This window comes from Oncorhynchus gorbuscha, linkage group LG03 (assembly GCF_021184085.1).
Source record: "Oncorhynchus gorbuscha isolate QuinsamMale2020 ecotype Even-year linkage group LG03, OgorEven_v1.0, whole genome shotgun sequence".
In the NCBI taxonomy this organism is placed as follows: Eukaryota; Metazoa; Chordata; class Actinopteri; order Salmoniformes; family Salmonidae; genus Oncorhynchus; species Oncorhynchus gorbuscha.
In genome coordinates this window covers 75,451,283-75,478,637 of record NC_060175.1, presented here as the reverse complement: position 1 = coordinate 75,478,637, position 27,355 = coordinate 75,451,283, and the positions used below count along the sequence as shown (strand labels likewise).

The 27,355-nt window shown below is 40.7% G+C and overlaps 1 protein-coding gene and 1 long non-coding RNA gene across 2 annotated transcripts in view; one reads left to right on the top strand and one right to left on the bottom strand.

Annotated features, from left to right (window-relative positions):
- LOC124031911 overlaps positions 1–1,013 on the bottom strand; it is a 55,297-nt gene extending 54,284 nt beyond the window's left edge. The window contains exon 1 of the long non-coding RNA XR_006838182.1: positions 574–1,013. This is a non-coding gene — a long non-coding RNA (uncharacterized LOC124031911). The remainder of the gene's footprint in view (positions 1–573) is intronic.
- gata5 (GATA binding protein 5) lies at positions 305–9,462 on the top strand. Its single transcript, XM_046343717.1, has 7 exons — positions 305–896; positions 1,531–2,184; positions 4,578–4,747; positions 6,785–6,913; positions 7,408–7,492; positions 7,602–7,732; positions 8,118–9,462. The coding sequence occupies exons 2-7, from the start codon at positions 1,668–1,670 to the stop codon at positions 8,229–8,231; spliced, it is 1,146 nt and encodes a 381-aa protein (XP_046199673.1). The 5' UTR covers positions 305–896; positions 1,531–1,667; the 3' UTR covers positions 8,232–9,462.
- Positions 9,463–27,355: the final 17,893 nt, after the last annotated feature.

The window sequence follows — 27,355 nt, the reverse complement described above, 5'->3', positions numbered from 1 at the left end:
GCCTACACTGTTAACTGAGACCTGTCGGTGTTTTATTTCGCATTTATTTTGTAGGTCTATTATTTATTAGAATGCATCATCGCGATTCATATCTATGAAAACAATAGAGTTTATGTTTGGGCTCCCGAGTGGCACAGCGGGCTAAGGCATTGCATCTCAGTGCTAGAGGCGTCACTACAGACCCTGGTTCGATCACAATCGGCCGTGATTGGGAGTCCCATAGGGCGGTGCACATTTGGCCCAGCGTCGTCCGGGTAACGGGAGGGTTTGGCCGAGGTGGGCCATCATTGTAAAATAAGGAGTTGTTCTTAACTGACTTGCCTAGTTAAACATAAAACATTAAAGGGTTCTGTTAAAATCGAGGTAATTCATTTGAAAGTATATGAAGACCATCAAAACAAAATTCACAAATCTGAAGGAGCTGTGACAATTTCTTCGATCTTTATATGTTATCTTATATTGATTCTAAAAACAACCAAGACACAGCAAATTCAGCAAAGGTGGGTCTCTTCTTCATGTTGGCTTGGTGCTCGTCCTCCATGCCCCTCTCCTCCTCCAACTCCTGAGACCTACCTTGGAGTGCATCACGTGGTCTTAGTCCGTACAAATAACTCGCAGTAGAGTTTTCCAGTAGAGAACGAATCGGAGCTCTGTTATATCAGCAATTATCAGCGACAGTAACTATCTTCAGATACTAAGAATAGGAGAGAGAGACTTGGACCATCCGGGAAGTAAGGAATTGCTTTTTCTCGTAAACTTTTATTCCCAAAGACATTTTTGACATCTTTGTTGGAGCCACAGTCACTTTCGTTGGGTCTATCTGAGTGAAGTTTGCCCACAGAGCTGCTCAAGCTGCTCCTCTGAAAAACAGACTATCACCCGACCGTCCTTATCTGGTGAGATAATACTACGAGAGCTCTTGTATGAAATTGTGTTCCTCTTGTGCACACTGCAATCAAGGTTTTATGTGATTTGCGTTACGATTGATAAACATATAGCCTATGCATCACACATATGGCTTCTCTATCTATTGTGGGTTGATTAGGTTCCTATGATTTAATGACATGGTGCAAGTCGGGTGTTCCTCAGGATATCTCGGGTAGCTGATTAGTTATATCTACATGCAAAGATATGGAAGACCATTAGTGTCATTTTAATCCATTAAATGTCAATCACAATGATACAGATAATATATTACTCTTGTTATTGATCAAGTCGTTTTCTATTTTTCCTTGTATTGCTACAGCAGTTATTTGATTGTGCGATTTACATCAATTTACTTTAGGCCTAATTCGTGATATTCTCCATAGATTGACCGAGATTATAGCAAAAGTTATTTTAAAGAGAAAGGAGAAAACAATGTACTAAACAAAATATTAAGATAAAAGATGGGTCAAAATACGCCTCAGGCTGTTCAGGCCACAGGTGCGAATTGTAGACTGCTGGGTGATGTTTCTTCTTTAATTAGTGGACACAATCCCTCAATTACAGGACACATTTGTTGATTGTGGTTCTTTCCCCTTCATTCAGGAGTGGATTTGTTAATTATCCGGCGACTGGATAACGAAAAACCGCCGACGACTCGCGGAAGTGTCTTTACGTGACCCGCTTTGTCCCAGGAGTCAGTACCCATATTCTCCCAAATAGGACGAGTATACGGTGTCAGAATGTACCAAAGCCTTGCTTTGTCATCCAACCAGTCCCCATATGCACACGATGCAGGGAACTATATGCACCCTTCGGCGAGTTCCCCCGTGTACGTGCCCACTACGAGGGTGCCTGCTATGCTGCAAACCCTGCCGTACTTGCAGACATGCGAGTCCACCCATCAGTCCCATGGCCTCGGCGGGCATCATGGCTGGCCTCAGACTGGCACAGACAGTTCGTCCTTCAACCCGGGCAGCCCCCATCCGCACCCCGGGTTCTCCTACTCTCACAGCCCACCAGTAAGCAGCAATACAGGCAGGGACACAACCTACCAAAACCCGCTTGTGCTCAGTAACGGTGGTCGGGCCGACCAGTATGGCAGCGCTTTGGTACGGTCTGTTGGAGGATCGTACACGAGTCCCTACGCCTACATGAGCCCTGAGATGGCAACCTCTTGGACACCAGGCCACTTTGAGAGCGGCATGATCAGTCTTCAGGGACGGCAAGGTTGCCTGTCTGGGAGAAGGTCCAGTTTGGGTACGTAACAGTCTTTGATCTATAAGGCGAACCGAACCGTGTGTTTGTTTTTTTCTAACAATTTCACTCAAACCGAAGGGAAATTGTCATATTCAATTAATGTAGGCTACTCGTATTTAAAAATGGTTTCACTTGTGTATGTGGAGAGTTAGTGAAGGCCAGGAATGAAAAGAATATTAGCACATAATCAACAACAAAAAACGAATGAATTTATATAGCAGGCCTAGTCGTACTTTACTGGCCTATAGAAGCACTACAGGAGGCACACAAAACATATAGACCTATATTTCAATAAATCTGAATCATGTTTTTAAGATTAAATGTTGTGGATAATTCACCTTGAATCTTTTCCAATATTTTTTTTGATAACAGTTCTTTATTGGTTAGATCTACTTTTGCAAATTAGGCTATTCGTTTGTGTGGCTGTCAAGAGTTAAAGGGGCCCGTGCTCTGATCTCACAATTTTCAGCCTGGTTGTTTCTTCAGTTATTTATTGATGCGATTGAGAAATCCCATTCTATGTGGTAAACTATGTGGTAAACTCTACCATCGATTGTACTCAGTCACTGGGATTCAATTTGCCTTAAAAAAAAGTAACCTTTTTGTCAGCGTTCACAATACACATTCTTTAAAAGAGAAGGTTGACAAAACCAATTAAGGTGCTAATTTAATCCCCACCACCTGTCAGTTTTCTTTTGCAGTGTTTTGATTATCAGTACAGACATTCACTAGTGAAAACTGTCCAATTGTCACCTTGATCAGATCAGACGGAAAAGTGATATTTGGAAATGCGTCTGCAATACACGTTTGGCAAGCAGCCAACACGTCCTTTGAAGGTGGAACATCAAAATGCCTATTACGTTTAACGTGTTTTGAAGCAGGATCTTTACCGGTTGCATGGATATGAGGACGTCCGTTTCTTGAAGGCATAAAGCCCATATCCAGTCATGTTCTAATATGACCTTTATTTAACAAGGCAAGTCAGTTAAGATCAAATTCTTATTTTACAATCACGGCCTACACCAGCCAAAACCGACCAGAGTGTCTGTCGTGAGGCCTCTAGCACTGAAATGCAAGGCCGTAGACCGCTGCCCCACTCGGGAGCCCAACTAACAAGGCACAGTATGTGTTTGTTGATTATTTCGTTTCACATCAAAAACGAACGCATTTTCATCCTGGTGAAATTAATTTGTGGATTTTCTATTTATATTGGATTTGCTGACTTAAAGACCTATACACGTTCGTAATTGAACACATATGGTGTGTGTGTATTGTTATGTGAGAATGTATGTATGTGTGTGTGTGTGTGTGTGTGTGTGTGTGTGTGTGTGTGTGTGTGTGTGTGTGTGTGTGTGTGTGTGTGTGTGTGTGTGTGTGTGTGTGTGTGTGTGTGTGTGTGTGTGTGTGTGTGTGTGTGTGTGTGTGTGTGTGTGTGTGTGTGTGTGTGTGTGTGTGTGTGTGTGTGTGTGTGTGTGTGTGTGTGTGTGTGTGTGTGTGTGTGCGCGCGTGCGTGTGTGTGTGCTTAGTCGTCGACACCAAGTTTGGTTTAAGTGGTGGTCAACATATTAGATATAGAGCACTTGCATATCTCATGGCACACTCACATTACGCACACATCATGAGGAAAATAAGACATTAAACATGATACAAAAAAATATAGAAATATATTTTTAGGCCCTACGGTTTTTTCTATTGTTATTATTGTCTTCAACATTATTGTTATTGTTTTTATCTATTATCTATCTCTTTCAATATGTGGACAAGGAATTCTAGCAATTAATTGTAGGAGGCCGTCGCCTGTCAGTAGCTTGATTGATATGGGGACCCCTGGATCCTTAACACTGATAAGAGCCTCATTGACATTCCACCCGTCTGAGCCCTGTGCCTCGCCAGCCGCCCTAATAGATACGCCAATGACCCTGTATCCATATTGATACATTCGGACTATATATATTTTAATCACCGAGAGGGCTTTAAATTCTACTCGAGCGAGCGAAGCCGGGACATTTATCACGCGCTGACGCGTTCTGTTCACGATATGGGTTTACACATCAAAGATGTCTCTTCCATTTTATTTGTTTATTATCGCCTATCCTTTAAATATAACGAAAACATACAACAATTGACAAAAAAAAAACGTTTTTTCCTCCCCAATATCCAAATAGGCACACACATAGCACTTGCAAACGAAAATAAATTATATTCCTCTAATTTTACAAAATTATCCACATTTAACGAATTATGCAATTAAACTAAAGATGATCAAGGGTATTTCCATAACCAGTTCCAGCCATGTACATGTTTTGCTCAAGTGTGATCATGCATTAAAACCAGCGCAACACCACATACAAAAAAATATTAAAACTCTAAATGTTGTCTTCGTCAAATTACAGACATGTTGGAGGAGTTCCCGGGAGAGGGTCGTGAGTGTGTAAACTGCGGCTCCATCTCCACTCCTTTGTGGCGACGAGACGGTACCGGGCACTACCTGTGCAATGCCTGTGGCTTGTACCACAAGATGAACGGAATCAACAGGCCACTCATCAAACCACAGAAACGCCTGGTAAGCACCATAAAAGTGTATATAACTTGTCCTAGATGTACCTTATTAAGTAGGCCCATTATTATGCCTACATATACAAAAGTATGTGGACACCTGTTCTTCAAACATCTCATTCCAAAATCATGGGCATTAATATGTTGTTGGTCCCCCCTAGCTGCTTTAACAGCCTCCTCTCTTGTGGGAAGGCTTTCTCCTAGATGTTGGAAAATTGCTGCGGGGCCTCGCTTCCATTCAGCCACAAGAGCATTAGTGAGTTCGGACACTGATTTTGGGCGATAAGGCCTGGCTCACAGTCGGCATTCCAATTCATCCCAATTCATTCATTCCTTGGGGTTGAGGTCAGGGCTCTGTGCAGGCCAGTTAAGTTCTTCCACACCGATCTCGAGAAACCATTTCTCTATGGACCTCGCTTTGTGCACAGGGACATTGTCATGTTGAAACAGGAAAAGGCAATCTACAAACTGTTGGCACAAAGTTGGAAGCACAGAATCATCAATAATGACAATGTATTTCCCTTCATTGGAACCAAGGGGCCTAGCCCTTAGTTCCTCAACCAAACACAGATTTGTGCGTTGGACTGCCAGATGGTGAAGCGTGGTTCATCACTCCAGAGAACGCATTTCCACTGCCCCAGAGTCCAATGGTGGCAAGCTTTACACCACTCCAGCCGACACTTGGCATTGCGCATGGTGATCTTAGGCTTGTGTGCAGCTGCTCGGCCATGGAAACCCATTTCATGAAGCTCCCGATGAACAGTTCTTATGCTGACGTTGCTTCTAGAGGCAGGTCGGTTGCAACCGAGGACAGACGATTTTACACGCTAAGCGCTTTAGCTGTGAGCTTGTGTGGCCTACCACTTCACGGCTGGGCCGTTGTTGCTCCTAGATGTTTCCATTTTACAATAACAGTACTTACAGGTAACCGGGGCAGCTCTAGCAGGGCAGAAATTTGATGATCTTACTTATTGGAAATGTAACATTTTATGACGGTGCCACGTTGAAAGTCACTGAGCTCTTCAATAAGGCCATTGTACTGCCAATGTTTGTCTATGGAGATTGCATGGGTGTGGCTGAAATAGCTGAAATAGCCAAATTCACTATGTTGAAGTGGTGTCCACATACTTTTTGAACTTTTAAACGAGTCAATGAGCTTTTAAAATTGAGTTTTAAGAATGTTAAGGACTAAATGTATTGATTGATTAGGTGGGATTTGAGAAGAAAAAAAGTCATATGCAGATATTAGGTTTTTCTAGGTCAATGCAGTTAACACAGCAATTGGTGGTCAGACGGAGGTGGAAAAAGAATGGAACATAGTGGGTCAGTGATTGTCTGAAGAAGGTCAGTGTAGTAGAGTGAGAGAAAGAGGCCTTCACTCCTGTCTTTTTCCCAGGCAGGAACCAGCCTCTCAGAGCAGCTGCTGTGAATTAGCCCAGCTCTGTTCTGCCTGTGCTTGTTCTGTTTTTATTTGTCCTTCAGTGACCTTGCCCTTGGGTTGTCTGTTTTTAGCCACATCTGTACGAGGCAAGAGAACAGCGTGACTTAACAACCATGTTTCTGCTGAAAAATCTCACTTGTGTCCAATAACAAGCTGATAGAGAGGCAGGTTCAGCCAGGAGTGCTTAGTGCTTAGCCTAGCACTATGTGAAACATTTCTCATGTGAAGTCCTTATCAGTACATTGACTGTTTTGTTTCTCCATGGATACTATGGCGGAATCTTGTGCACAATACACAAAAGGATGTCACTTATAGTAAAGGGATACTTCACCCAAATTTAAATTTTACACAAAGTATAACAGAGTCAGTAACTCAATAGATGTATATATGTTTTGGGTGTGGGCTGAATTATCCCTTTAAGGTGCTAATTCTCTAGACCTGTCATACAATCCATCTTTAACTGGTCTTGTCCTTGGTCCAGTTCTCTCTCAGAAGAATGTCAGAAGAATTCTTTGAGTTGTCTGATTGGTTCTAGTTGGTTATCGGTTATTGATCGGTTATTGATTGGCTATTGACGCCTTGTCTTTACTTCTCCATCTATAGCAGACCACATCTCGCCGGGCCGGCCTGTGCTGCACTAACTGCCTCACCAGCACGACTACGCTGTGGCGTCGCAACGCAGAGGGAGAGCCTGTCTGCAACGCCTGTGGCCTGTACATGAAACTACATGGGGTAGGTCACACACACACACACACACACACACACACACACACACACACACACACACACACACACACACACACACACACACACACACACACACACACACACACACACACACACACACACACACACACACACACACACACACACACACACACACACACACACACACACACACACACACACACACACACACACACACACACACACACACACACACACACCTTTCCCATGGACCCTACAATACTCATTTCATCTAATGTACACAACGTTTGCCCTGGTGGGATCCTATGTAAAATCCTGCTGTAAGAATTAGCCCCTTTTAGCCTGGCAGGGCAGTGTGGGCTGTGTATTATTCATGTTGTGTAAAAGCTTTCCAAGGTCATCATGGATGTTGTTATCAAAAGAGAGAGGTGGGAGGAAGGAGTCATTGTGTGTGTTTTCAAGGCAAGCTGGCCTTTGTTACAACTAGGATCTAAATTATTGACCTCTCCTCCTCTTAGGTCCCCAGACCACTGGCCATGAAGAAGGAAAGCATTCAGACCAGGAAACGGAAACCTAAGATGCCCAAGTCCAAACCCTCAACAGGTAAGAATGGGGAATGGAAAGAAAGACATAGAGAGAATGTTTGAAGTGTATTCAGGATGATGATGCCCTGTACCTGTCAATCACCCATATATCTGCCTGTCTTCTTCAGGAGGGTTGTCAGCCTCAGGCACCAACTCACCGTCCTCCTTGTCTGTCTCGGAACATGCATCTACGATAAAGAGTGAACCCAACATGGCCCCCTCACCCTACGCTGGACAGACCGTAGCCTCTGTGTCTCAGGTAAGGCTTCTCACTCCTGGGTTCCCCATACAGCGGATGATGTGACTTTTTCCCTCTCGGTATTATGCAGAGAAAACACTTATTCGAATTGGGAGTTTGAAACACTTTCTAGAGCCAGGCTGGAAGAACTACCCATAGTAGGAGGCTATGCAAGGCCATGTATTTTGTCCTGCACCCACTCTCCCTGTCCTGTAGCTCTGTGATTAGCCTTTGACTCAGTATTCTGCTCGACGTTGGAGCTGCCACTGTCATGCTATTTACTATTGTGAGAGAACATTTACCACTACAGCCACTTTATAGTTGAGCAAATTTCAGCCCATGAGTTCCTACTGAAGACCTTATCATTGTGGTCGGTCATTTAAATGTCCCATTCTATTCTTTGAAGGCTTCGTCACATCTGGACAGTTCAGGACATGTCGACATCAAATACGAGAACTACCCCTTTACGCCCACGTCCGTCGCCCCACAGAACTCCTGGTGTGCTCTGTCTCAGGCATGAGCTTGACCGCAGCTCACCGTGTCCTGATTCTGGAACCAGCGCAGCTCACCGTGTCCTGATTCTGGAACCAGCTCAGCTCACCGTGTCCTGATTCTGGAACCAGCTCAGCTCACCGTGTCCTGATTCTGGAACCAGCTCAGCTCACCGTGTCCTGATTCTGGAACCAGCTCAGCTCACCGTGTCCTGAACCAGCTCAGCTCACCATGTCCTGATTCTGGAACCAGCTCAGCTCACCATATACTGATTCTGGAACCAGCTCAGCTCACCGTGTCCTGATTCTGGAACCAGCTCAGCTCACCGTGTCCTGAACCAGCTCAGCTCACCATGTCCTGATTCTGGAACCAGCTCAGCTCACCGTGTCCTGATTCTGGAACCAGCTCAGCTCACCGTGTCCTGAACCAGCTCAGCTCACCATGTCCTGATTCTGGAACCAGCTCACTGTGGATAATATAGACTTGTGACTCGAACTACCTATTATAGACTTACTCTCTTTCCCATGTGGTTGGAGGGAAGAAAACCCAGAAGGAAGCGACGGCAATCAGGTGGAATGTATAGAAATAACTTTTTTTAACTGGTGACTATCAACACTATTTCTAGTTGTAGTTTTTGTTGTGGTTGTCTTTGTTGTTGTTGTCATTATTGATATTTTTCTAATACCACCATCACAGTTTCACGTGGTATTTCAGTCAATAACCAGGAACAGTTCAACAAGTTATCACGGAGTGTTATTCACACATCCAGAAGGACAAAACACGCAAGTGTTTTATTACCTCTGAACATGTTTCATTACTAGCGTGTCGATGATTAACTTCTATATACATTATTTATGTTAAAGATAAGAAGAGTCATGAAACTCCAAAGCCAACATGTCATATCCCAGAAGTCCATTCCCTTCTAAGAATGCCTTGTGTGTTCAAGGTATGAAATCTAAAATAGAAAGTATACATTTACATGTGCTTCCTATGTAATGATTTGCATAGTTGTTCATTTGACAAACGATGCATACATTTACATTGACACAGATACTGTATATACTGTATATGTTATCAGATATGTTGAAAGTGCATAAATACTTTTTTATTTTAGATGTCATAATTGCATACTTGAATTCGTTTTCATTTTTTTTCCAAGACCCCTGTTCTATTAGTTCAGCTTTTGACAATGTATTGTCTGATCATTTAAAGTGCAATGACTTAATTTAAAAAATGAAAAATAAAGACAAAGAAAAATACTTTTATTTGAATTATTTTGAATTACGTTAATCTAATTTTATTTGCTGTGTTTTTGTTGAAATATTAGGGAATTTTATTTTTACTTTATAACCTAAAAATGTTTAGAAACTTGAGTCTACTTTAGTTGTATAACCACGTCTGATAGTCTCGTTGGTTTTGCAATGCTCTTTGAAATCTGTTTAGTTTAATAAACCGATAAATTCATTGTTCCTTGATTTTATGAAGTAACTTTAAAACAATTGTAAAATAATCCACTTTTATTTGATTGTTTACCTTCCAATAATGATTTTGTGCATGACCTGCCATCATCCTAAGTTATATACAGTAGAAGACTTAAAAATACATTTATGTCCTGCACCCACTCTCCCTGTCCTGTAGCTCTGTGATTAGCCTTTGACTCAGTATTCTGCTCGACGTTGGAGCTGCCACTGTCATGCTATTTACTATTGTGAGAGAACGTTTACCACTACAGCTAATCTATTTTCTGAGACAGCCAAGGTCGATGACTAAAACCTTGTGGCTGGACCTAAGAACACCAACGCCAGCGTCACTGAAGTGTCAAGGCCATGATTGTTCCTTTTGTTAGATTGTACTCTTTAGTTTCTGTAGTTGCTCTACTACAATGTCTTCGATCCATCCTTCTGGGAAATGTATGTGTGTGTGTGATTCCAGTCCCAGGAGAGATGTTATCCCCCTGCAGGTCTGTAGCGATCTGTCTTCTGTGATGGAATTAGAATGGCTTACTTGGGGGTCTGACAGATAGACCAACAGGGGAATGGCACATAGAGCAGCGATAGTGGGAGTGACTAAGGCTGAGGTCCATAGTGAGAGATGGCTTTTCCTCTTGGCCAGGCAGCAGTAACACAAGTCTTTCCCAGGGTCGCGCACCCCGGCCACTCTGTTCAATTATTCCTACGTCCATGGCGGAAAACAGGATATTGTCTTTAAACTCACCAGTTATCCTGAGGATTGGTGTGTATGTGGTTGTGAGTGTAACGGGATGGCGTGAGTAGGGAGGGTAACACAGGCATTTATTTAGGTTAAATTCAGCTCTTAAATCAAAACTTCCACGCGTTGTCTCCACAGTGATTCCCCAAAGGCCTCACTCATCGCTCTGCGTGACAGTGTGCTTAAATTGAGGAACGCAGACGTGTGTGCTTTGGTGTGTGTGTGTGTGTGTGTGTGTGTGTGTGTGTGTGTGTGTGTGTGTGTGTGTGTGTGTGTGTGTGTGTGTGTGTGTGTGTGTGTGTGTGTGTGTGTGTGTGTGTGTGTGTGTGTGTGTGTGTGTGTGTGTGTGTGTGTGTGTGTGTGTGTGTGTGTGTGTGTGTGTGTGTGTGTGTGTGTGTGCGTGCGCGCGTGCCTGCATAAGTGCGTGAGCGTGTGTGTTTGCATGGGTTTTGATTTCTCAGGGCCGGCCAATGGATGATGTTTTTCCACTATGGCGTGTGAATGTCTTTTGCATGTTATAATCACTACAGTGTCCTTTCTCCGTCCATCCTAGTGCAGGATTCCAGGAATCACTTCACAGTTTCCTCTGTCAGGGCAGAAGAGATAAACCCTGAACTTATGTTCCCTCTAAACACCAAAAGGGGTTATGTCACTCACAGTCCTACTTTAGTTGGCAAAGGCCAATGAATGACACAATGAGTTACCTAATGGCGAAATACTGTTTCAGAATAGTACTAACACTGACTGTTGGAGACATTTAGGGTCGTGTTCTGCAAAGGCCGCAGTTCCAAGAAAAAAACTGTTACTGCAACCTAATTGTACCTTGACAAATGCTTTAGTGGAAAGACATCCTCAACCCACACTGGTCACAATGATAAAGATATGAGTTCTGTCCAAGATGGAAGTGAGTTAATAGAATTGAGTTGGTAGAAGTTTATATTCATTTGATCTTTATTTAACTAGGAAAGTTAGTTAAGAATACATTCGTATTTGCAAGACAGCCTACCCCAGCCAAACCCTAACCCAGACAAACCCTACCTCAGACAACACTGAGCCAATTGTGCACTGCCCTATGGGACTCCCAATCATGGCCGGTTGTGATACAGCCTGAAATCTAACCCGGGTCTGTAGTGACGCCTCTAGCACTGAGATGCAGGACCTTAGACCGCTGCGCCACTCGGGAGCCTCAAATGTGATTTGGTAGAAGTTGATAGAAGTGAGTTGGTAGAAGTTGATGGAAGTGAGTTGGTAGAAGTTGGTAGTAGTTGTTGAAGTGAGTTGGTAGCAGTTGGTAGTAGTTGATAGAAGTGAGTTGGTAGCAGTTGGTAGCAGTTGATAGAAGTGAGTTGGTAGTAGATGGTAGTAGTTGATAGAAGTGAGTTGGTAGCAGTTGGTAGTAGTTGATAGAAGTGAGTTGGTAGCAGTTGGTAGCAGTTGATAGAAGTGAGTTGGTAGTAGATGATAGAAGTGAGTTGGTAGTAGTCGATAGAAGTCAGTTGGTAGTAGTTGATAGAAGTGAGTTGGTAGTAGTCAATAGAAATGAGTTGGTAGCAGTTGATAGAAGTGAGTTGGTAGTAGTTGATAGAAGTGAGTTGGTAGTAGTTGATAGAAGTGAGTTGGTAGTAGTTGATAGAAGTGAGTAGGTAGTAGTTGTTGAAGTGAGTTGGTAGTAGTCAATAGAAGTGAGTTGGTAGTAGTTGATAGAAGTGAGTAGGTAGCAGTTGGTAGTAGATGATAGAAGTGAGTTGGTAGTAGTCAATAGAAGTGAGTAGGTAGTAGTTGTTGAAGTAGCAGTTGGTAGTAGATCAATAGAAGTGAGTTGGTAGTAGTTGATAGAAGTGAGTAGGTAGCAGTTGGTAGTAGATGATAGAAGTGAGTTGGTAGTAGTCAATAGAAGTGAGTTGGTAGTAGTTGAAAGAAGTAAGTAGGTAGCAGTTGGTAGTAGATGATAGAAGTGAGTTGGTAGTAGTCAATTGAAGTGAGTTGGTAGTAGATGTAGTAGTTGTTGAAGTGAGTTGGTAGTAGATGATAGAAGTGAGTTGGTAGTAGTTGTTGAAGTGAGTAGGTAGTAGATGGTAGTAGTTGTTGAAGTGAGTTGGTAGTAGTGGTAGTAGTTGTTGAAGTGAGTTGGTAGTAGATGATAGAAGTGAGTTGGTAGCAGTTGGTAGTAGATGATAGAAGTGAGTTGGTAGTAGATGGTAGTAGTTGTTGTAGTGAGTTGGTAGTAGTGTTAGAAGTGAGTTGGTAGTAGATGGTAGTAGTTGTTGAGTAGGTAGCAGTTGGTAGTAGTTGATAGAAGTGAGTTGGTAGTAGATGATAGATGAGTTGGTAGTAGTTGATAGAAGTGAGTTGGTAGTAGATGATAGTGAAGTGAGTTGGTAGTAGTCAATAGAAATGAGTTGGTAGTAGTTGATAGAAGTGAGTTGGTAGTAGTTGATAGAAGTGAGTTGGTAGTAGTTGATAGAAGTGAGTTGGTAGTAGTTGATAGAAAGTTGGTAGTAGATGGTAGTAGTTGTTGAAGTGAGTTGGTAGTAGTCAATAGAAGTGAGTTGGTAGTAGTTGATAGAAGTGAGTAGGTAGCAGTTGGTAGTAGATGATAGAAGTGAGTTGGTAGTAGTCAATAGAAGTGAGTTGGTAGTAGTTGAAAGAAGTGAGTAGGTAGCAGTTGGTAGTAGATGATAGAAGTGAGTTGGTAGTAGTTGTTGAAGTGAGTTGGTAGTAGATGGTAGTAGTTGTTGAAGTGAGTTGGTAGTAGTCAATAGAAGTGAGTTGGTAGTAGTTGATAGAAGTGAGTAGGTAGCAGTTGGTAGTAGTTGATAGAAGTGAGTTGGTAGTAGTCAATAGAAGTGAGTTGGTAGTAGTTGATAGAAGTGAGTAGGTAGCAGTTGGTAGTAGATGATAGAAGTGAGTTGGTAGTAGTTGTTGAAGTGAGTTGGTAGTAGATGGTAGTAGTTGTTGAAGTGAGTTGGTAGTAGATGGTAGTAGTTGTTGAAGTGAGTTGGTAGTAGATGATAGAAGTGAGTTGGTAGTAGATGGTAGTAGTTGTTGAAGTGAGTTGGTAGTAGATGATAGAAGTGAGTTGGTAGTAGATGATAGAAGTGAGTTGGTAGTAGATGATAGAAGTGAGTTGGTAGTAGATGATAGAAGTGAGTTGGTAGTAGATGATAGAAGTGAGTTGGTAGTAGATGATAGAAGTGAGTTGGTAGTAGATGATATAAGTGAGTTGGTAGTAGATGATAGAAGTGAGTTGGTAGTAGATGATAGAAGTGAGTTGGTAGTAGATGATAGAAGTGAGTTGGTAGTAGATGATAGAAGTGAGTTGGTAGTAGATGATAGAAGTGAGTTGGTAGTAGATGTTAGTAGTTGTTGAAGTGAGTTGGTAGTAGATGGTAGTAGTTGTTGAAGTGAGTTGGTAGTAGATAGTAGTAGTTGTTGAAGTGAGTTGGTAGTAGATGGTAGTAGTTGTTGAAGTGAGTTGGTAGTAGATGGATAGTTGTTGAAGTGAGTTGGTAGTAGATGGTAGTAGTTGTTGAAGTGAGTTGGTAGTAGATGATAGAAGTGAGTTGGTAGTAGATGATAGAAGTGAGTTGGTAGTAGATGATAGAAGTGAGTTGGTAGTAGATGTTAGTAGTTGTTGAAGTGAGTTGGTAGTAGATGGTAGTAGTTGTTGAAGTGAGTTGGTAGTAGATGGTAGTAGTTGTTGAAGTGAGTTGGTAGTAGATGGTAGTAGTTGTTGAAGTGAGTTGGTAGTAGTTGTTGAAGTGAGTTGGTAGTAGATGGTAGTAGTTGTTGAAGTGAGTTGGTAGTAGATGGTAGTAGTTGTTGAAGTGAGTTGGTAGTAGTTGTTGAAGTGAGTTGGTAGTAGATGGTAGTAGTTGTTGAAGTGAGTTGGTAGTAGATGGTAGTAGTTGTTGAAGTGAGTTGGTAGTAGATGAGTAGTTGTTGAAGTGAGTTGGTAGTAGATGGTAGTAGTTGTTGAAGTGAGTTGGTAGTAGATGGTAGTAGTTGTTGAAGTGAGTTGGTAGTAGATGGTAGTAGTTGTTGAAGTGAGTTGGTAGTAGATGGTAGTAGTTGTTGAAGTGAGTTGGTAGTAGATGAGTTGTTGTTGAAGTGAGTTGGTAGTAGATGGTAGTAGTTGTTGAAGTGAGTTGGTAGTAGATGGTAGTAGTTGTTGAAGTGAGTTGGTAGTAGATGGTAGTAGTTGTTGAAGTGAGTTGGTAGTAGTTGGTAGTAGTTGTTGAAGTGAGTTGGTAGTAGATGGTAGTAGTTGTTGAAGTGAGTTGGTAGTAGATGGTAGTAGTTGTTGAAGTGAGTTGGTAGTAGATGGTAGTAGTTGTTGAAGTGAGTTGGTAGTAGATGGTAGTAGTAGTATTGAAGTGAGTTGGTAGATGTAGAGTTGGTAGTAGTTGTTGAAGTGAGTTGGTAGTAGATGGTAGTAGTTGATTGAAGTGAGTTGGTAGCAGTTGGTAGAGTTGGTAGTAGATGGTAGTAGTTGTTGAAGTGAGTTGGTAGTAGATGGTAGTAGTTGTTGAAGTGAGTTGGTAGTAGATGGTAGTAGTTGTTGAAGTGAGTTGGTAGTAGATGATAGAAGTGAGTTGGTAGTAGTCGATAGAAGTCAGTTGGTAGTAGTTGATAGAAGTGAGTTGGTAGTAGTTGATAGAAGTGAGTTGGTAGTAGTTGATAGAAGTGAGTTGGTAGTAGTTGATAGAAGTTGAAGTAGTTGGTAGTAGTTGATAGAAGTAGAGTAGGTAGCAGTTGGTTAGATGATAGAAGTGAGTTGGTAGTAGTCAATAGAAGTGAGTTGGTAGTAGTTTGAAGTGAGTAGGTAGCAGTTGGTAGTAGATGATAGAAGTGAGTTGGTAGTAGTTGTTGAAGTGAGTTGGTAGTAGATGGTAGTAGTTGTTGAAGTGAGTTGGTAGTAGATAGAAGTGAGTTGGTAGTAGTTGATAGAAGTGAGTAGGTAGCAGTTGGTAGTAGTTGATAGAAGTGAGTTGGTAGTAGTCAATAGAAGTGAGTTGGTAGTAGTTGATAGAAGTGAGTAGGTAGCAGTTGGTAGTAGATGATAGAAGTGAGTTGGTAGTAGTTGTTGAAGTGAGTTGGTAGTAGATGGTAGTAGTTGTTGAAGTGAGTTGGTAGTAGATGGTAGTAGTTGTTGAAGTGAGTTGGTAGTAGATGATAGAAGTGAGTTGGTAGTAGATGTAGTAGTTGTTGAAGTGAGTTGGTAGTAGATGATAGAAGTGAGTTGGTAGTAGATGATGTGAGTTGGTAGTAGATGATAGAAGTGAGTTGGTAGTAGATGATAGAAGTGAGTTGGTAGTAGATGATAGAAGTGAGTTGGTAGTAGATGGTAGTAGTTGTTGAAGTGAGTTGGTAGTAGATGGTAGTAGTGAGTTGGTAGTAGATGATAGAAGTGAGTTGGTAGTAGATGATAGAAGTGAGTTGGTAGTAGATGATAGAAGTGAGTTGGTAGTAGAAGTGAGTTGGTAGAAGTGAGTTGTAGATGATAGAAGTGAGTTGGTAGTAGATGATAGAAGTGAGTTGTAGTAGTAGTAGTAGATGATAGAAGTGAGTTGGTAGTAGATGATAGAAGTGAGTTGGTAGTAGATGATAGAAGTGAGTTGGTAGTAGATGATAGAAGTGAGTTGGTAGTAGATGATAGAAGTGAGTTGGTAGTAGTCAGATGATAGAAATGAGTTGGTAGTAGTTGATAGAAGTGAGTTGGTAGTAGTTGATAGAAGTGAGTTGGTAGTAGTGATAGAAGTGAGTTGGAAGTAGAGTTGGTAGTAGTTGTTGAATGAGTAGAAGTGAGTAGAAGTAGTAGTAGTTGATAGAAGTGAGTAGGTAGCAGTTGGTAGTAGATGAAGTGAGTTGGTAGTAGTTAATAGAAGTGAGTTGGTAGTAGTTGGAGTAGTTGTTGAGTAGTGAGTAGTAGCAGTTGGTAGTAGAGTAGAGTTGGTAGTAGTTGTTGAAGTGAGTTGGTAGTAGATGGTAGTAGTTGTTGAAGTGAGTTGGTAGTAGTTGGTAGTAGTTGATAGAAGTGAGTTGGTAGTAGATGGTAGTAGTTGATAGAAGTGAGTTGGTAGTAGATGATAGAAGTGAGTTGGTAGTTGAAGTAGTTGGTAGTTGATAGAAGTGAGTTGTAGTAGTAGTTGAAGTGAGTTGGAGTAGATGGTAGTAAGTGAGTTGGTAGTAGTAGAAGTGAGTTGGTAGTAGTTGATAGAAGTGAGTGGTAGAGTTGGTAGTAGATGAGAGTTGGTAGTAGTTGTTGAAGTGAGTTGGTAGTAGATGGTAGTAGTTGTTGAAGTGAGTTGGTAGTAGATGGTAGTAGTTGTTGAAGTGAGTTGGTAGTAGTTGGTAGTAGTTGTTGAAGTGAGTTGGTAGTAGTTGGTAGTAGTTGTTGAAGTGAGTTGGTAGTAGATGGTAGTAGTTGTTGAAGTGAGTTGGTAGTAGATGGTAGTAGTTGTTGAAGTGAGTTGGTAGTAGATGGTAGTAGTTGTTGAAGTGAGTTGGTAGTAGATGTAGTAGTAGTGAGTTGGTAGTAGATGGTAGTAGTTGTTGAAGTGAGTTGGTAGTAGATGATAGAAGTGAGTTGGTAGTAGATAGTAGTAGTTGTTGAAGTGAGTTGGTAGTAGATGGTAGTAGTTGATAGAAGTGAGTTGGTAGTAGTTGGTAGTAGATGATAGAAGTGAGTTGGTAGTAGATGGTAGTAGTTGTTGAAGTGAGTTGGTAGTAGATGGTAGTAGTTGTTGAAGTGAGTTGGTAGTAGATGATAGAAGTGAGTTGGTAGAGTTGTAGTAGATAGATGAGTTGGTAGAAGTTAATGAAGTGAGTTGGTAGTAGATGGTAGTAGTTGTTGAAGTGAGTTGGTAGTAGTTGGTAGTAGTTGATAGAAGTGAGTTGGTAGTAGTTGGTAGTAGTTGTTGAAGTGAGTTGGTAGTAGATGATAGAAGTAGTAGTAGATGATAGAAGTGAGTTGGTAGATGATAGTCAGTTGGTTAGTAGTTGATAGAAGTGAGTTGGTAGTAGTTGTTAGAAGTGAGTTGGTAGTTGATAGAAGTGAGTTAGTAGTCAATAGAAGTGAGTTGGTAGTAGTAGATAGAAGTGAGTAGTTAGCAGTTGGAAGTGAGATGATAGAAGTTGGTAGTAGTTGTTGAAGTGAGTTGGTAGTAGATGGTAGTAGTTGTTGAAGTGAGTTGGTAGTAGATGGTAGTAGTTGTTGAAGTGAGTTGGTATAAATTGGTAGTAGTTGTTGAAGTGAGTTGGTAGTAGTTGGTAGTAGTTGATAGAAGTGAGTTGGTAGCAGTTGATAGAAGTGAGTTGGTAGTAGTTGATAGAAGTGAGTTGGTAGTAGTTGATAGAAGTGAGTTGGTAGTAGTCAATAGAAGTGAGTTGGTAGTAGATGATAGAAGTCAGTTGGTAGTAGTTGATAGAAGTGAGTTGGTAGTAGTCGATAGAAATGAGTTGGTAGCAGTTGATAGAAGTGAGTTGGTAGTAGTTGATAGAAGTGAGTTGGTAGTAGTTGATAGAAGTGAGTTGGTAGTAGTCAATAGAAGTGAGTTGGTAGTAGTTGATAGAAGTGAGTAGGTAGCAGTTGGTAGTAGATGATAGAAGTGAGTTGGTAGTAGTTGTTGAAGTGAGTTGGTAGTAGATGGTAGTAGTTGTTGAAGTGAGTTGGTAGCAGTTGGTAGTAGTTGTTGAAGTGAGTTGGTAGTAGATGGTAGTAGTTGTTGAAGTGAGTTGGTAGTAGATGGTAGTAGTTGTTGAAGTGAGTTGGTAGTAGATGGTAGTAGTTGTTGAAGTGAGTTGGTAGTAGATGATAGTAGTTGAAGTTGTAGTAGTGGTAGTAGATGGTAGTAGTTGTTGAAGTGAGTTGGTAGTAGATGGTAGTAGTTGTTGAAGTGAGTTGGTAGTAGATGGTAGTAGTTGTTGAAGTGAGTTGGTAGTAGTTGATGAAGTGAGTTGGAAGTGAGTTGGTAGTAGTTGTTGAAGTGAGTTGGTAGTAGTTGGTAGTAGTTGATAGAAGTGAGTTGGTAGTAGATGGTAGTAGTTGTTGAAGTGAGTTGGTAGTAGATGGTAGTAGTTGTTGAAGTGAGTTGGTAGTAGATGGTAGTAGTTGTTGAAGTGAGTTGGTAGTAGATGGTAGTAGTTGTTGAAGTGAGTTGGTAGTAGATGGTAGTAGATGATAGAAGTGAGTTGGTAGTAGTTGGTAGTAGTTGTTGAAGTGAGTTGGTAGTAGATGGTAGTAGTTGTTGAAGTGAGTTGGTAGTAGATGGTAGTAGTTGTTGAAGTGAGTTGGTAGTAGATGGTAGTAGTTGTTGAAGTGAGAGTTGGTAGTAGATGGTAGTTGTTGTTGAAGTGAGTTGGTAGTAGATGGTAGTAGTTGTTGAAGTGAGTTGGTAGTAGATGGTAGTAGTTGTTGAAGTGAGTTGGTAGTAGATGGTAGTAGTTGTTGAAGTGAGTTGGTAGTAGATGGTAGTAGTTGTAGAAGTGAGTTGGTAGTAGATGGTAGTAGTTGTTGAAGTGAGTTGGTAGTAGATGGTAGTAGTTGTTGAAGTGAGTTGGTAGTAGATGGTAGTAGTTGTTGAAGTGAGTTGGTAGTAGATGGTAGTAGTTGTTGAAGTGAGTTGGTAGTAGATGGTAGTAGTTGTTGAAGTGAGTTGGTAGTAGATGGTAGTAGTTGTTGAAGTGAGTTGGTAGTAGATGGTAGTAGTTGATAGAAGTGAGTTGGTAGTAGTTGGTAGTAGTTGATAGAAGTGAGTTGGTAGTAGATGGTAGTTGTTGTTGAAGTGAGTTGGAGTAGATGGTAGTAGTTGTTGTAGTGAGTTGGTAGTAGTTGATAGAAGTGAGTTGGTAGTAGTTGGTAGTAGTTGATAGTTGAGTTGGTAGTAGTTAATGGAAGTGAGTTGGTAGAAGTTGGTAGTAGTTGTTGAAGTGAGTTGGTAGCAGTTGGTAGTAGTTGATAGAAGTGAGTTGGTAGCAGTTGGTAGTAGTTGATAGAAGTGAGTTGGTAGCAGTTGATAGAAGTGAGTTGGTAGTAGATGATAGAAGTGAGTTGGTAGTAGTCGATAGAAGTCAGTTGGTAGTAGTTGATAGAAGTGAGTTGGTAGTAGATGGTAGTGAGTTGGTAGCAGTTGATAGAAGTGAGTTGGTAGTAGTCAATAGAAGTGAGTTGGTAGTAGTTGATAGAAGTGAGTAGGTAGCAGTTGGTAGTAGATGATAGAAGTGAGTTGGTAGTAGTTGTTGAAGTGAGTTGGTAGTAGATGGTAGTAGTTGTTGAAGTGAGTTAGTAGTAGATGGTAGTAGTTGTTGAAGTGAGTTGGTATCAATTGGTAGTAGTTGTTGAAGTGAGTTGGTAGTAGTTGGTAGTAGTCGATAGAAATGAGTTGGTAGCAGTTGATAGAAGTGAGTTGGTAGTAGTTGATAGAAGTGAGTTGGTAGTAGTTGATAGAAGTGAGTTGGTAGTAGTCAATAGAAGTGAGTTGGTAGTAGATGATAGAAGTCAGTTGGTAGTAGTTGATAGAAGTGAGTTGATAGTAGTCGATAGAAATGAGTTGGTAGCAGTTGATAGAAGTGAGTTGGTAGTAGTTGATAGAAGTGAGTTGGTAGTAGTTGATAGAAGTGAGTTGGTAGTAGTCAATAGAAGTGAGTTGGTAGTAGTTGATAGAAGTGAGTAGGTAGCAGTTGGTAGTAGATGATAGAAGTGAGTTGGTAGTAGTTGTTGAAGTGAGTTGGTAGTAGATGGTAGTAGTTGTTGAAGTGAGTTGGTAGCAGTTGGTAGTAGTTGTTGAAGTGAGTTGGTAGTAGATGGTAGTAGTTGTTGAAGTGAGTTGGTAGTAGATGGTAGTAGTTGTTGAAGTGAGTTGGTAGTAGATGGTAGTAGTTGTTGAAGTGAGTTGGTAGTAGATGATAGTAGTTGTTGAAGTGAGTTGGTAGTAGATGGTAGTAGTTGTTGAAGTGAGTTGGTAGTAGATGGTAGTAGTTGTTGAAGTGAGTTGGTAGTAGAAGTGAGTTGTTGAAGTGAGTTGGTAGTAGTTGATAGAAGTGAGTTGGTAGTAGTTGGTAGTAGTTGTTGAAGTGAGTTGGTAGTAGATGGTAGTAGTTGATAGAAGTGAGTTGGTTGCAGTTGGTAGTAGATGATAGAAGTGAGTTGGTAGTAGATGGTAGTAGTTGTTGAAGTGAGTTGGTAGTAGATGGTAGTAGTTGTTGAAGTGAGTTGGTAGTAGATGGTAGTAGTTGTTGAAGTGAGTTGGTAGTAGATGATAGAAGTGAGTTGGTAGTAGATGTAGTAGTGAGTTGAAGTAGTTGGTAGTGATGGTAGTAGTTGTTGAAGTGAGTTGGTAGTAGATGATAGAAGTGAGTTGGTAGTAGATGGTAGTAGTTGTTGAAGTGAGTTGGTAGTAGATGATGAAGTGAGTTGGTAGTAGATGATAGAAGTGAGTTGGTAGTAGATGGTAGTAGTTGTTGAAGTGAGTTGGTAGTAGATGATAGAAGTGAGTTGGTAGTAGATGATAGAAGTGAGTTGGTAGTAGATGGTAGTAGTTGTTGAAGTGAGTTGGTAGTAGTTGATAGAAGTGAGTTGGTAGTAGTTGATAGAAGTGAGTTGGTAGTAGTTGATAGAAGTGAGTTGGTAGTAGTTGATAGTGAAGGTAGAGTTGGTAGTAGATGATAGAAGTGAGTTGGTAGTAGTTGTTGAAGTGAGTTGGTAGTAGATGGTAGTTGTTGTTGAAGTGAGTTGGTAGTAGATGGTAGTAGTTGTTGAAGTGAGTTGGTAGTAGATGGTAGTAGTTGTTGAAGTGAGTTGGTAGTAGATGGTAGTAGTTGTTGAAGTGAGTTGGTAGTAGATGGTAGTAGATGATAGAAGTGAGTTGGTAGTAGTTGGTAGTAGTTGTTGAAGTGAGTTGGTAGTAGATGGTAGTAGTTGTTGAAGTGAGTTGGTAGTAGATGGTAGTAGTTGTTGAAGTGAGTTGGTAGTAGATGGTAGTAGTTGTTGAAGTGAGTTGGTAGTAGATGGTAGTAGTTGTTGAAGTGAGTTGGTAGTAGATGGTAGTAGTTGTTGAAGTGAGTTGGTAGTAGATGTAGTAGTTGTTGAAGTGAGTTGGTAGTAGATGGTAGTAGTTGATAGAAGTGAGTTGGTGCAGTTGGTAGTAGTTGATAGAAGTGAGTTGGTAGTAGATGGTAGTAGTTGTTGAAGTGAGTTGGTAGTAGATGGTAGTAGTTGTTGAAGTGAGTTGGTAGTAGATGATAGAAGTGAGTTGTAGAGTTGGTAGTAGTTGATAGAAGTAGTAGTTGGTAGTAGTTGGAAGTGAGTTGGTAGTAGTTGGTAGTAGTTGTTGAAGTGAGTTGGTAGTAGTTGATAGAAGTGAGTTGGTAGTAGATGGTAGTAGTTGTTGAAGTGAGTTGGTAGTAGATGGTAGTAGTTGTTGAAGTGAGTTGGTAGTAGATGGTAGTAGTTGTTGAAGTGAGTTGGTAGTAGTTGATAGAAGTGAGTTGGTAGCAGTTGGTAGTAGTTGATAGAAGTGAGTTGGTAGTAGTTGATAGAAGTGAGTTGGTAGTAGATGGTAGTAGTTGTTGAAGTGAGTTGGTAGTAGATGGTAGTAGTTGTTGAAGTGAGTTGGTAGTAGATGGTAGTAGTTGTTGAAGTGAGTTGGTAGTAGATGGTAGTAGTTGTTGAAGTGAGTTGGTAGTAGATGATAGAAGTGAGTTGGAGTTGGTAGTAGATTAGAAGTGAGTTGGTAGTAGATGGTAGTAGTTGTTGAAGTGAGTTGGTAGAGTAGATGTTGAAGTGAGTTGGTAGTAGATGATAGAAGTGAGTTGGTAGTAGAGTATGTTGTTGAAGTGAGTTGGTAGTAGATGATAGAAGTGAGTTGGTAGTAGATGATAGTAGTTGTTGAGTTGTTGGTGAGTTGGTAGTAGATGGTAGTAGTTGATGAAGTGAGTTGGTAGTAGATGATAGAAGTGAGTTGGTAGTAGATGGTAGTAGTTGTTGAAGTGAGTTGGTAGTAGATGATGAAGTGAGTTGGTAGTAGATGATAGAAGTGAGTTGGTAGTAGATGATAGTTGTTGAAGTGAGTTGTAGTAGATGTAGAAGTGAGTTGGTAGTAGATGATAGAAGTGAGTTGGTAGTAGATGGTAGATTGAAGTGAGTTGGTAGTAGATGATAGAAGTGAGTTGGTAGTAGTTGATAGAAGAGTTGGTAGTAGTTGATGAAGTGAGTTGGTAGATGATAGAAGTGAGTTGGTAGTAGTCAATAGAAGTGAGTTGGTAGTAGTTGATAGAAGTGAGTAGGTAGCAGTTGGTAGTAGATGATAGAAGTGAGTTGGTAGTAGTTGTTGAAGTGAGTTGGTAGTAGATGGTAGTAGTTGTTGAAGTGAGTTGGTAGTAGATGGTAGTAGTTGTTGAAGTGAGTTGGTAGTAGATGGTAGTAGTTGTTGAAGTGAGTTGGTAGTAGATGGTAGTAGTTGTTGAAGTGAGTTGGTAGTAGATGGTAGTAGTTGTTGAAGTGAGTTGGTAGTAGTTGGTAGTAGTTGTTGAAGTGAGTTGGTAGTAGATGGTAGTAGTTGTTGAAGTGAGTTGGTAGTAGATGGTAGTAGTTGTTGAAGTGAGTTGGTAGTAGATGGTAGTAGTTGTTGAAGTGAGTTGGTAGTAGATGGTAGTAGTTGTTGAAGTGAGTTGGTAGTAGATGGTAGTAGTTGTTGAAGTGAGTTGGTAGTAGATGGTAGTAGTTGTTGAAGTGAGTTGGTAGTAGATGGTAGTAGTTGAGTAGTTGTTGAAGTGAGTTGGTAGTAGTTGGTAGTAGTTGTTGAAGTGAGTTGGTAGTAGATGGTAGTTGTTGTTGAAGTGAGTTGGTAGTAGATGGTAGTAGTTGTTGAAGTGAGTTGGTAGTAGTTGATAGAAGTGAGTTGAAGTGAGTTGGTAGTAGATGGATAGTGAGTTTGTTGAAGTGAGTTGGTAGTAGTTGGTAGTAGTTGTTGAAGTGAGTTGGTAGTAGTTGAAGTGAGTTGGTAGTAGATGGTAGTAGTTGTTGAAGTGAGTTGGTAGTAGTTGATAGAAGTGAGTTGGTAGTAGTTGGTAGTAGTTGTTGAAGTGAGTTGGTAGTAGATGGTAGTAGTTGATAGAAGTGAGTTGGTTGCAGTTGGTAGTAGATGATAGAAGTGAGTTGGTAGTAGATGGTAGTTGTTGTTGAAGTGAGTTGGTAGTAGATGGTAGTAGTTGTTGAAGTGAGTTGGTAGTAGATGGTAGTAGTTGTTGAAGTGAGTTGGTAGTAGATGGTAGTAGTTGAAGTGAGTTGGTAGTAGATGGTAGTAGTTGTTGAAGTGAGTTGGTAGTAGATGGTAGTAGTTGTTGAAGTGAGTTGGTAGTAGATGGTAGTAGTTGTTGAAGTGAGTTGGTAGTAGATGGTAGTAGTTGTTGAAGTGAGTTGGTAGTAGATGGTAGTAGTTGTTGAAGTGAGTTGGTAGTAGATGGTAGTAGTTGTTGAAGTGAGTTGGTAGTAGATGGTAGTAGTTGTTGAAGTGAGTTGGTAGTAGATGGTAGTAGTTGTTGAAGTGAGTTGGTAGTAGTGGTAGTAGTTGTTGAAGTGAGTTGGTAGTAGATGGTAGTAGTTGTTGAAGTGAGTTGGTAGTAGATGATAGAAGTGAGTTGGTAGTAGTTGATAGAAGTAGTTGAGTAGTTGATAGAAGTGAGTTAGTAGTAGTAGATGATAGAAGTGAGTTGGTAGTAGTTGGTAGTAGTTGTTGAAGTGAGTTAGTAGTAGATGGTAGTAGTTGTTGAAGTGAGTTGGTAGCAATTGGTAGTAGTTGTTGAAGTGAGTTGGTAGTAGTTGGTAGTAGTTGTTGAAGTGAGTTGGTAGTAGATGGTAGTAGTTGTTGAAGTGAGTTGGTAGTAGATGGTAGTAGTTGTTGAAGTGAGTTGGTAGTAGATGGTAGTAGTTGTTGAAGTGAGTTGGTAGTAGATGGTAGTAGTTGTTGAAGTGAGTTGGTAGTAGATGGTAGTAGTTGTTGAAGTGAGTTGGTAGTAGATGGTAGTAGTTGATAGAAGTGAGTTGGTTGCAGTTGGTAGTAGATGGTAGTAGTCGTTGAAGTGAGTTGGTAGTAGATGATAGAAGTGAGTTGGTAGTAGTTGTTGAAGTGAGTTGGTAGTAGTTGGTAGTAGTTGTTGAAGTGAGTTGGTAGTAGTTGGTAGTAGTTGTTGAAGTGAGTTGGTAGTAGATGGTAGTAGTTGTTGAAGTGAGTTGGTAGTAGATGGTAGTAGTTGTTGAAGTGAGTTGGTAGTAGATGGTAGTAGTTGTTGAAGTGAGTTGGTAGTAGATGGTAGTAGTTGATAGAAGTGAGTTGGTTGCAGTTGGTAGTAGATGATAGAAGTGAGTTGGTAGTAGTTGGTAGTAGTTGTTGAAGTGAGTTGGTAGTAGATGGTAGTAGTTGTTGAAGTGAGTTGGTAGTAGATGGTAGTAGATGATAGAAGTGAGTTGGTTGCAGTTGGTAGTAGATGATAGAAGTGAGTTGGTAGTAGATGGTAGTAGTTGTTGAAGTGAGTTGGTAGTAGATGGTAGTAGTTGTTGAAGTGAGTTGGTAGTAGATGGTAGTAGTTGTTGAAGTGAGTTGGTAGTAGATGGTAGTAGTTGTTGAAGTGAGTTGGTAGTAGATGGTAGTAGTTGTTGAAGTGAGTTGGTAGTAGATGGTAGTAGTTGTTGAAGTGAGTTGGTAGTAGATGGTAGTAGTTGTTGAAGTGAGTTGGTAGTAGATGATAGAAGTGGAGTTGTAGTAGATGGTAGTAGTTGTTGAAGTGAGTTGGTAGTAGATGGTAGTAGTTGTTGAAGTGAGTTGGTAGTAGATGGTAGTAGTTGTTGAAGTGAGTTGGTAGTAGATGATAGAAGTGAGTTGGTAGTAGATGGTAGTAGTTGTTGAAGTGAGTTGGTAGTAGATGATAGAAGTGAGTTGGTAGTAGATGATAGAAGTGAGTTGGTAGTAGATGATAGAAGTGAGTTGGTAGTAGATGGTAGTAGTTGTTGAAGTGAGTTGGTAGTAAATGATAGAAGTGAGTTGGTAGTAGATGGTAGTAGTTGTTGAAGTGAGTTGGTAGTAGATGGTAGTAGTTGTTGAAGTGAGTTGGTAGTAGATGATAGAAGTGAGTTGGTAGTAGATGGTAGTAGTTGTTGAAGTGAGTTGGTAGTAGATGATAGAAGTGAGTTGGTAGTAGATGATAGAAGTGAGTTGGTAGTAGATGGTAGTAGTTGTTGAAGTGAGTTGGTAGTAGATGATAGAAGTGAGTTGGTAGTAGATGATAGAAGTGAGTTGGTAGTAGATGGTAGTAGTTGTTGAAGTGAGTTGGTAGTAGATGATAGAAGTGAGTTGGTAGCAGTTGATAGAAGTGAGTTGGTAGTAGTTGATAGAAGTGAGTTGGTAGTAGTTGATAGAAGTGAGTTGGTAGTAGTCAATAGAAGTGAGTTGGTAGTAGTTGATAGAAGTGAGTAGGTAGCAGTTGGTAGTAGATGATAGAAGTGAGTTGGTAGTAGTTGTTGAAGTGAGTTGGTAGTAGATGGTAGTAGTTGTTGAAGTGAGTTGGTAGTAGTTGGTAGTAGTTGTTGAAGTGAGTTGGTAGTAGATGGTAGTAGTTGTTGAAGTGAGTTGGTAGTAGATGGTAGTAGTTGTTGAAGTGAGTTGGTAGTAGATGGTAGTAGTTGTTGAAGTGAGTTGGTAGTAGATGATAGTAGTTGTTGAAGTGAGTTGGTAGTAGATGGTAGTAGTTGTTGAAGTGAGTTGGTAGTAGATGGTAGTAGTTGTTGAAGTGAGTTGGTAGTAGATGGTAGTAGTTGTTGAAGTGAGTTGGTAGTAGTTGATAGAAGTGAGTTGGTAGTAGTTGGTAGTAGTTGTTGAAGTGAGTTGGTAGTAGATGGTAGTAGTTGTTGAAGTGAGTTGGTAGTAGATGGTAGTAGTTGTTGAAGTGAGTTGGTAGTAGATGGTAGTAGTTGAAGTGAGTTGGTAGTAGATGGTAGTAGTTGTTGAAGTGAGTTGGTAGTAGATGGTAGTAGTTGTTGAAGTGAGTTGGTAGTAGATGGTAGTAGTTGTTGAAGTGAGTTGGTAGTAGATGGTAGTAGTTGTTGAAGTGAGTTGGTAGTAGATGGTAGTAGTTGTTGAAGTGAGTTGGTAGTAGATGGTAGTAGTTGTTGAGGTGAGTTGGTAGTAGATGGTAGTAGTTGTTGAAGTGAGTTGGTAGTAGATGGTAGTTGTTGTTGAAGTGAGTTGGTAGTAGATGGTAGTAGTTGATAGAAGTGAGTTGGTTGCAGTTGGTAGTAGATGATAGAAGTGAGTTGGTAGTAGATGGTAGTTGTTGTTGAAGTGAGTTGGTAGTAGATGGTAGTAGTTGTTGAAGTGAGTTGGTAGTAGTTGATAGAAGTGAGTTGGTAGCAGTTGGTAGTAGTTGATAGAATTGAGTTGGTAGAAGTTAATGGAAGTGAGTTGGTAGAAGTTGGTAGTAGTTGTTGAAGTGAGTTGGTAGCAGTTGGTAGTAGTTGATAGAAGTGAGTTGGTAGCAGTTGGTAGTAGTTGATAGAAGTGAGTTGGTAGCAGTTGATAGAAGTGAGTTGGTAGTAGATGATAGAAGTGAGTTGGTAGTAGTCGATAGAAGTCAGTTGGTAGTAGTTGATAGAAGTGAGTTGGTAGTAGTCGATAGAAATGAGTTGGTAGCAGTTGATAGAAGTGAGTTGGTAGTAGTCAATAGAAGTGAGTTGGTAGTAGTTGATAGAAGTGAGTAGGTAGCAGTTGGTAGTAGATGATAGAAGTGAGTTGGTAGTAGTTGTTGAAGTGAGTTGGTAGTAGATGGTAGTAGTTGTTGAAGTGAGTTAGTAGTAGATGGTAGTAGTTGTTGAAGTGAGTTGGTAGCAATTGGTAGTAGTTGTTGAAGTGAGTTGGTAGTAGTTGGTAGTAGTTGTTGAAGTGAGTTGGTAGT

Bases quoted from the DNA above. Each gene is read 5' to 3' on its own strand.
- gata5 (XM_046343717.1), top strand. From the start codon at position 1,668: ATGTACCAAAGCCTTGCTTTGTCATCCAACCAGTCCCCATATGCACAC. The intron at 4,748-6,784 runs GTAAGCACCATA...CTCCATCTATAG, and splicing joins TCAAACCACAGAAACGCCTG to CAGACCACATCTCGCCGGGC. The intron at 6,914-7,407 runs GTAGGTCACACA...TCCTCCTCTTAG, and splicing joins TGTACATGAAACTACATGGG to GTCCCCAGACCACTGGCCAT.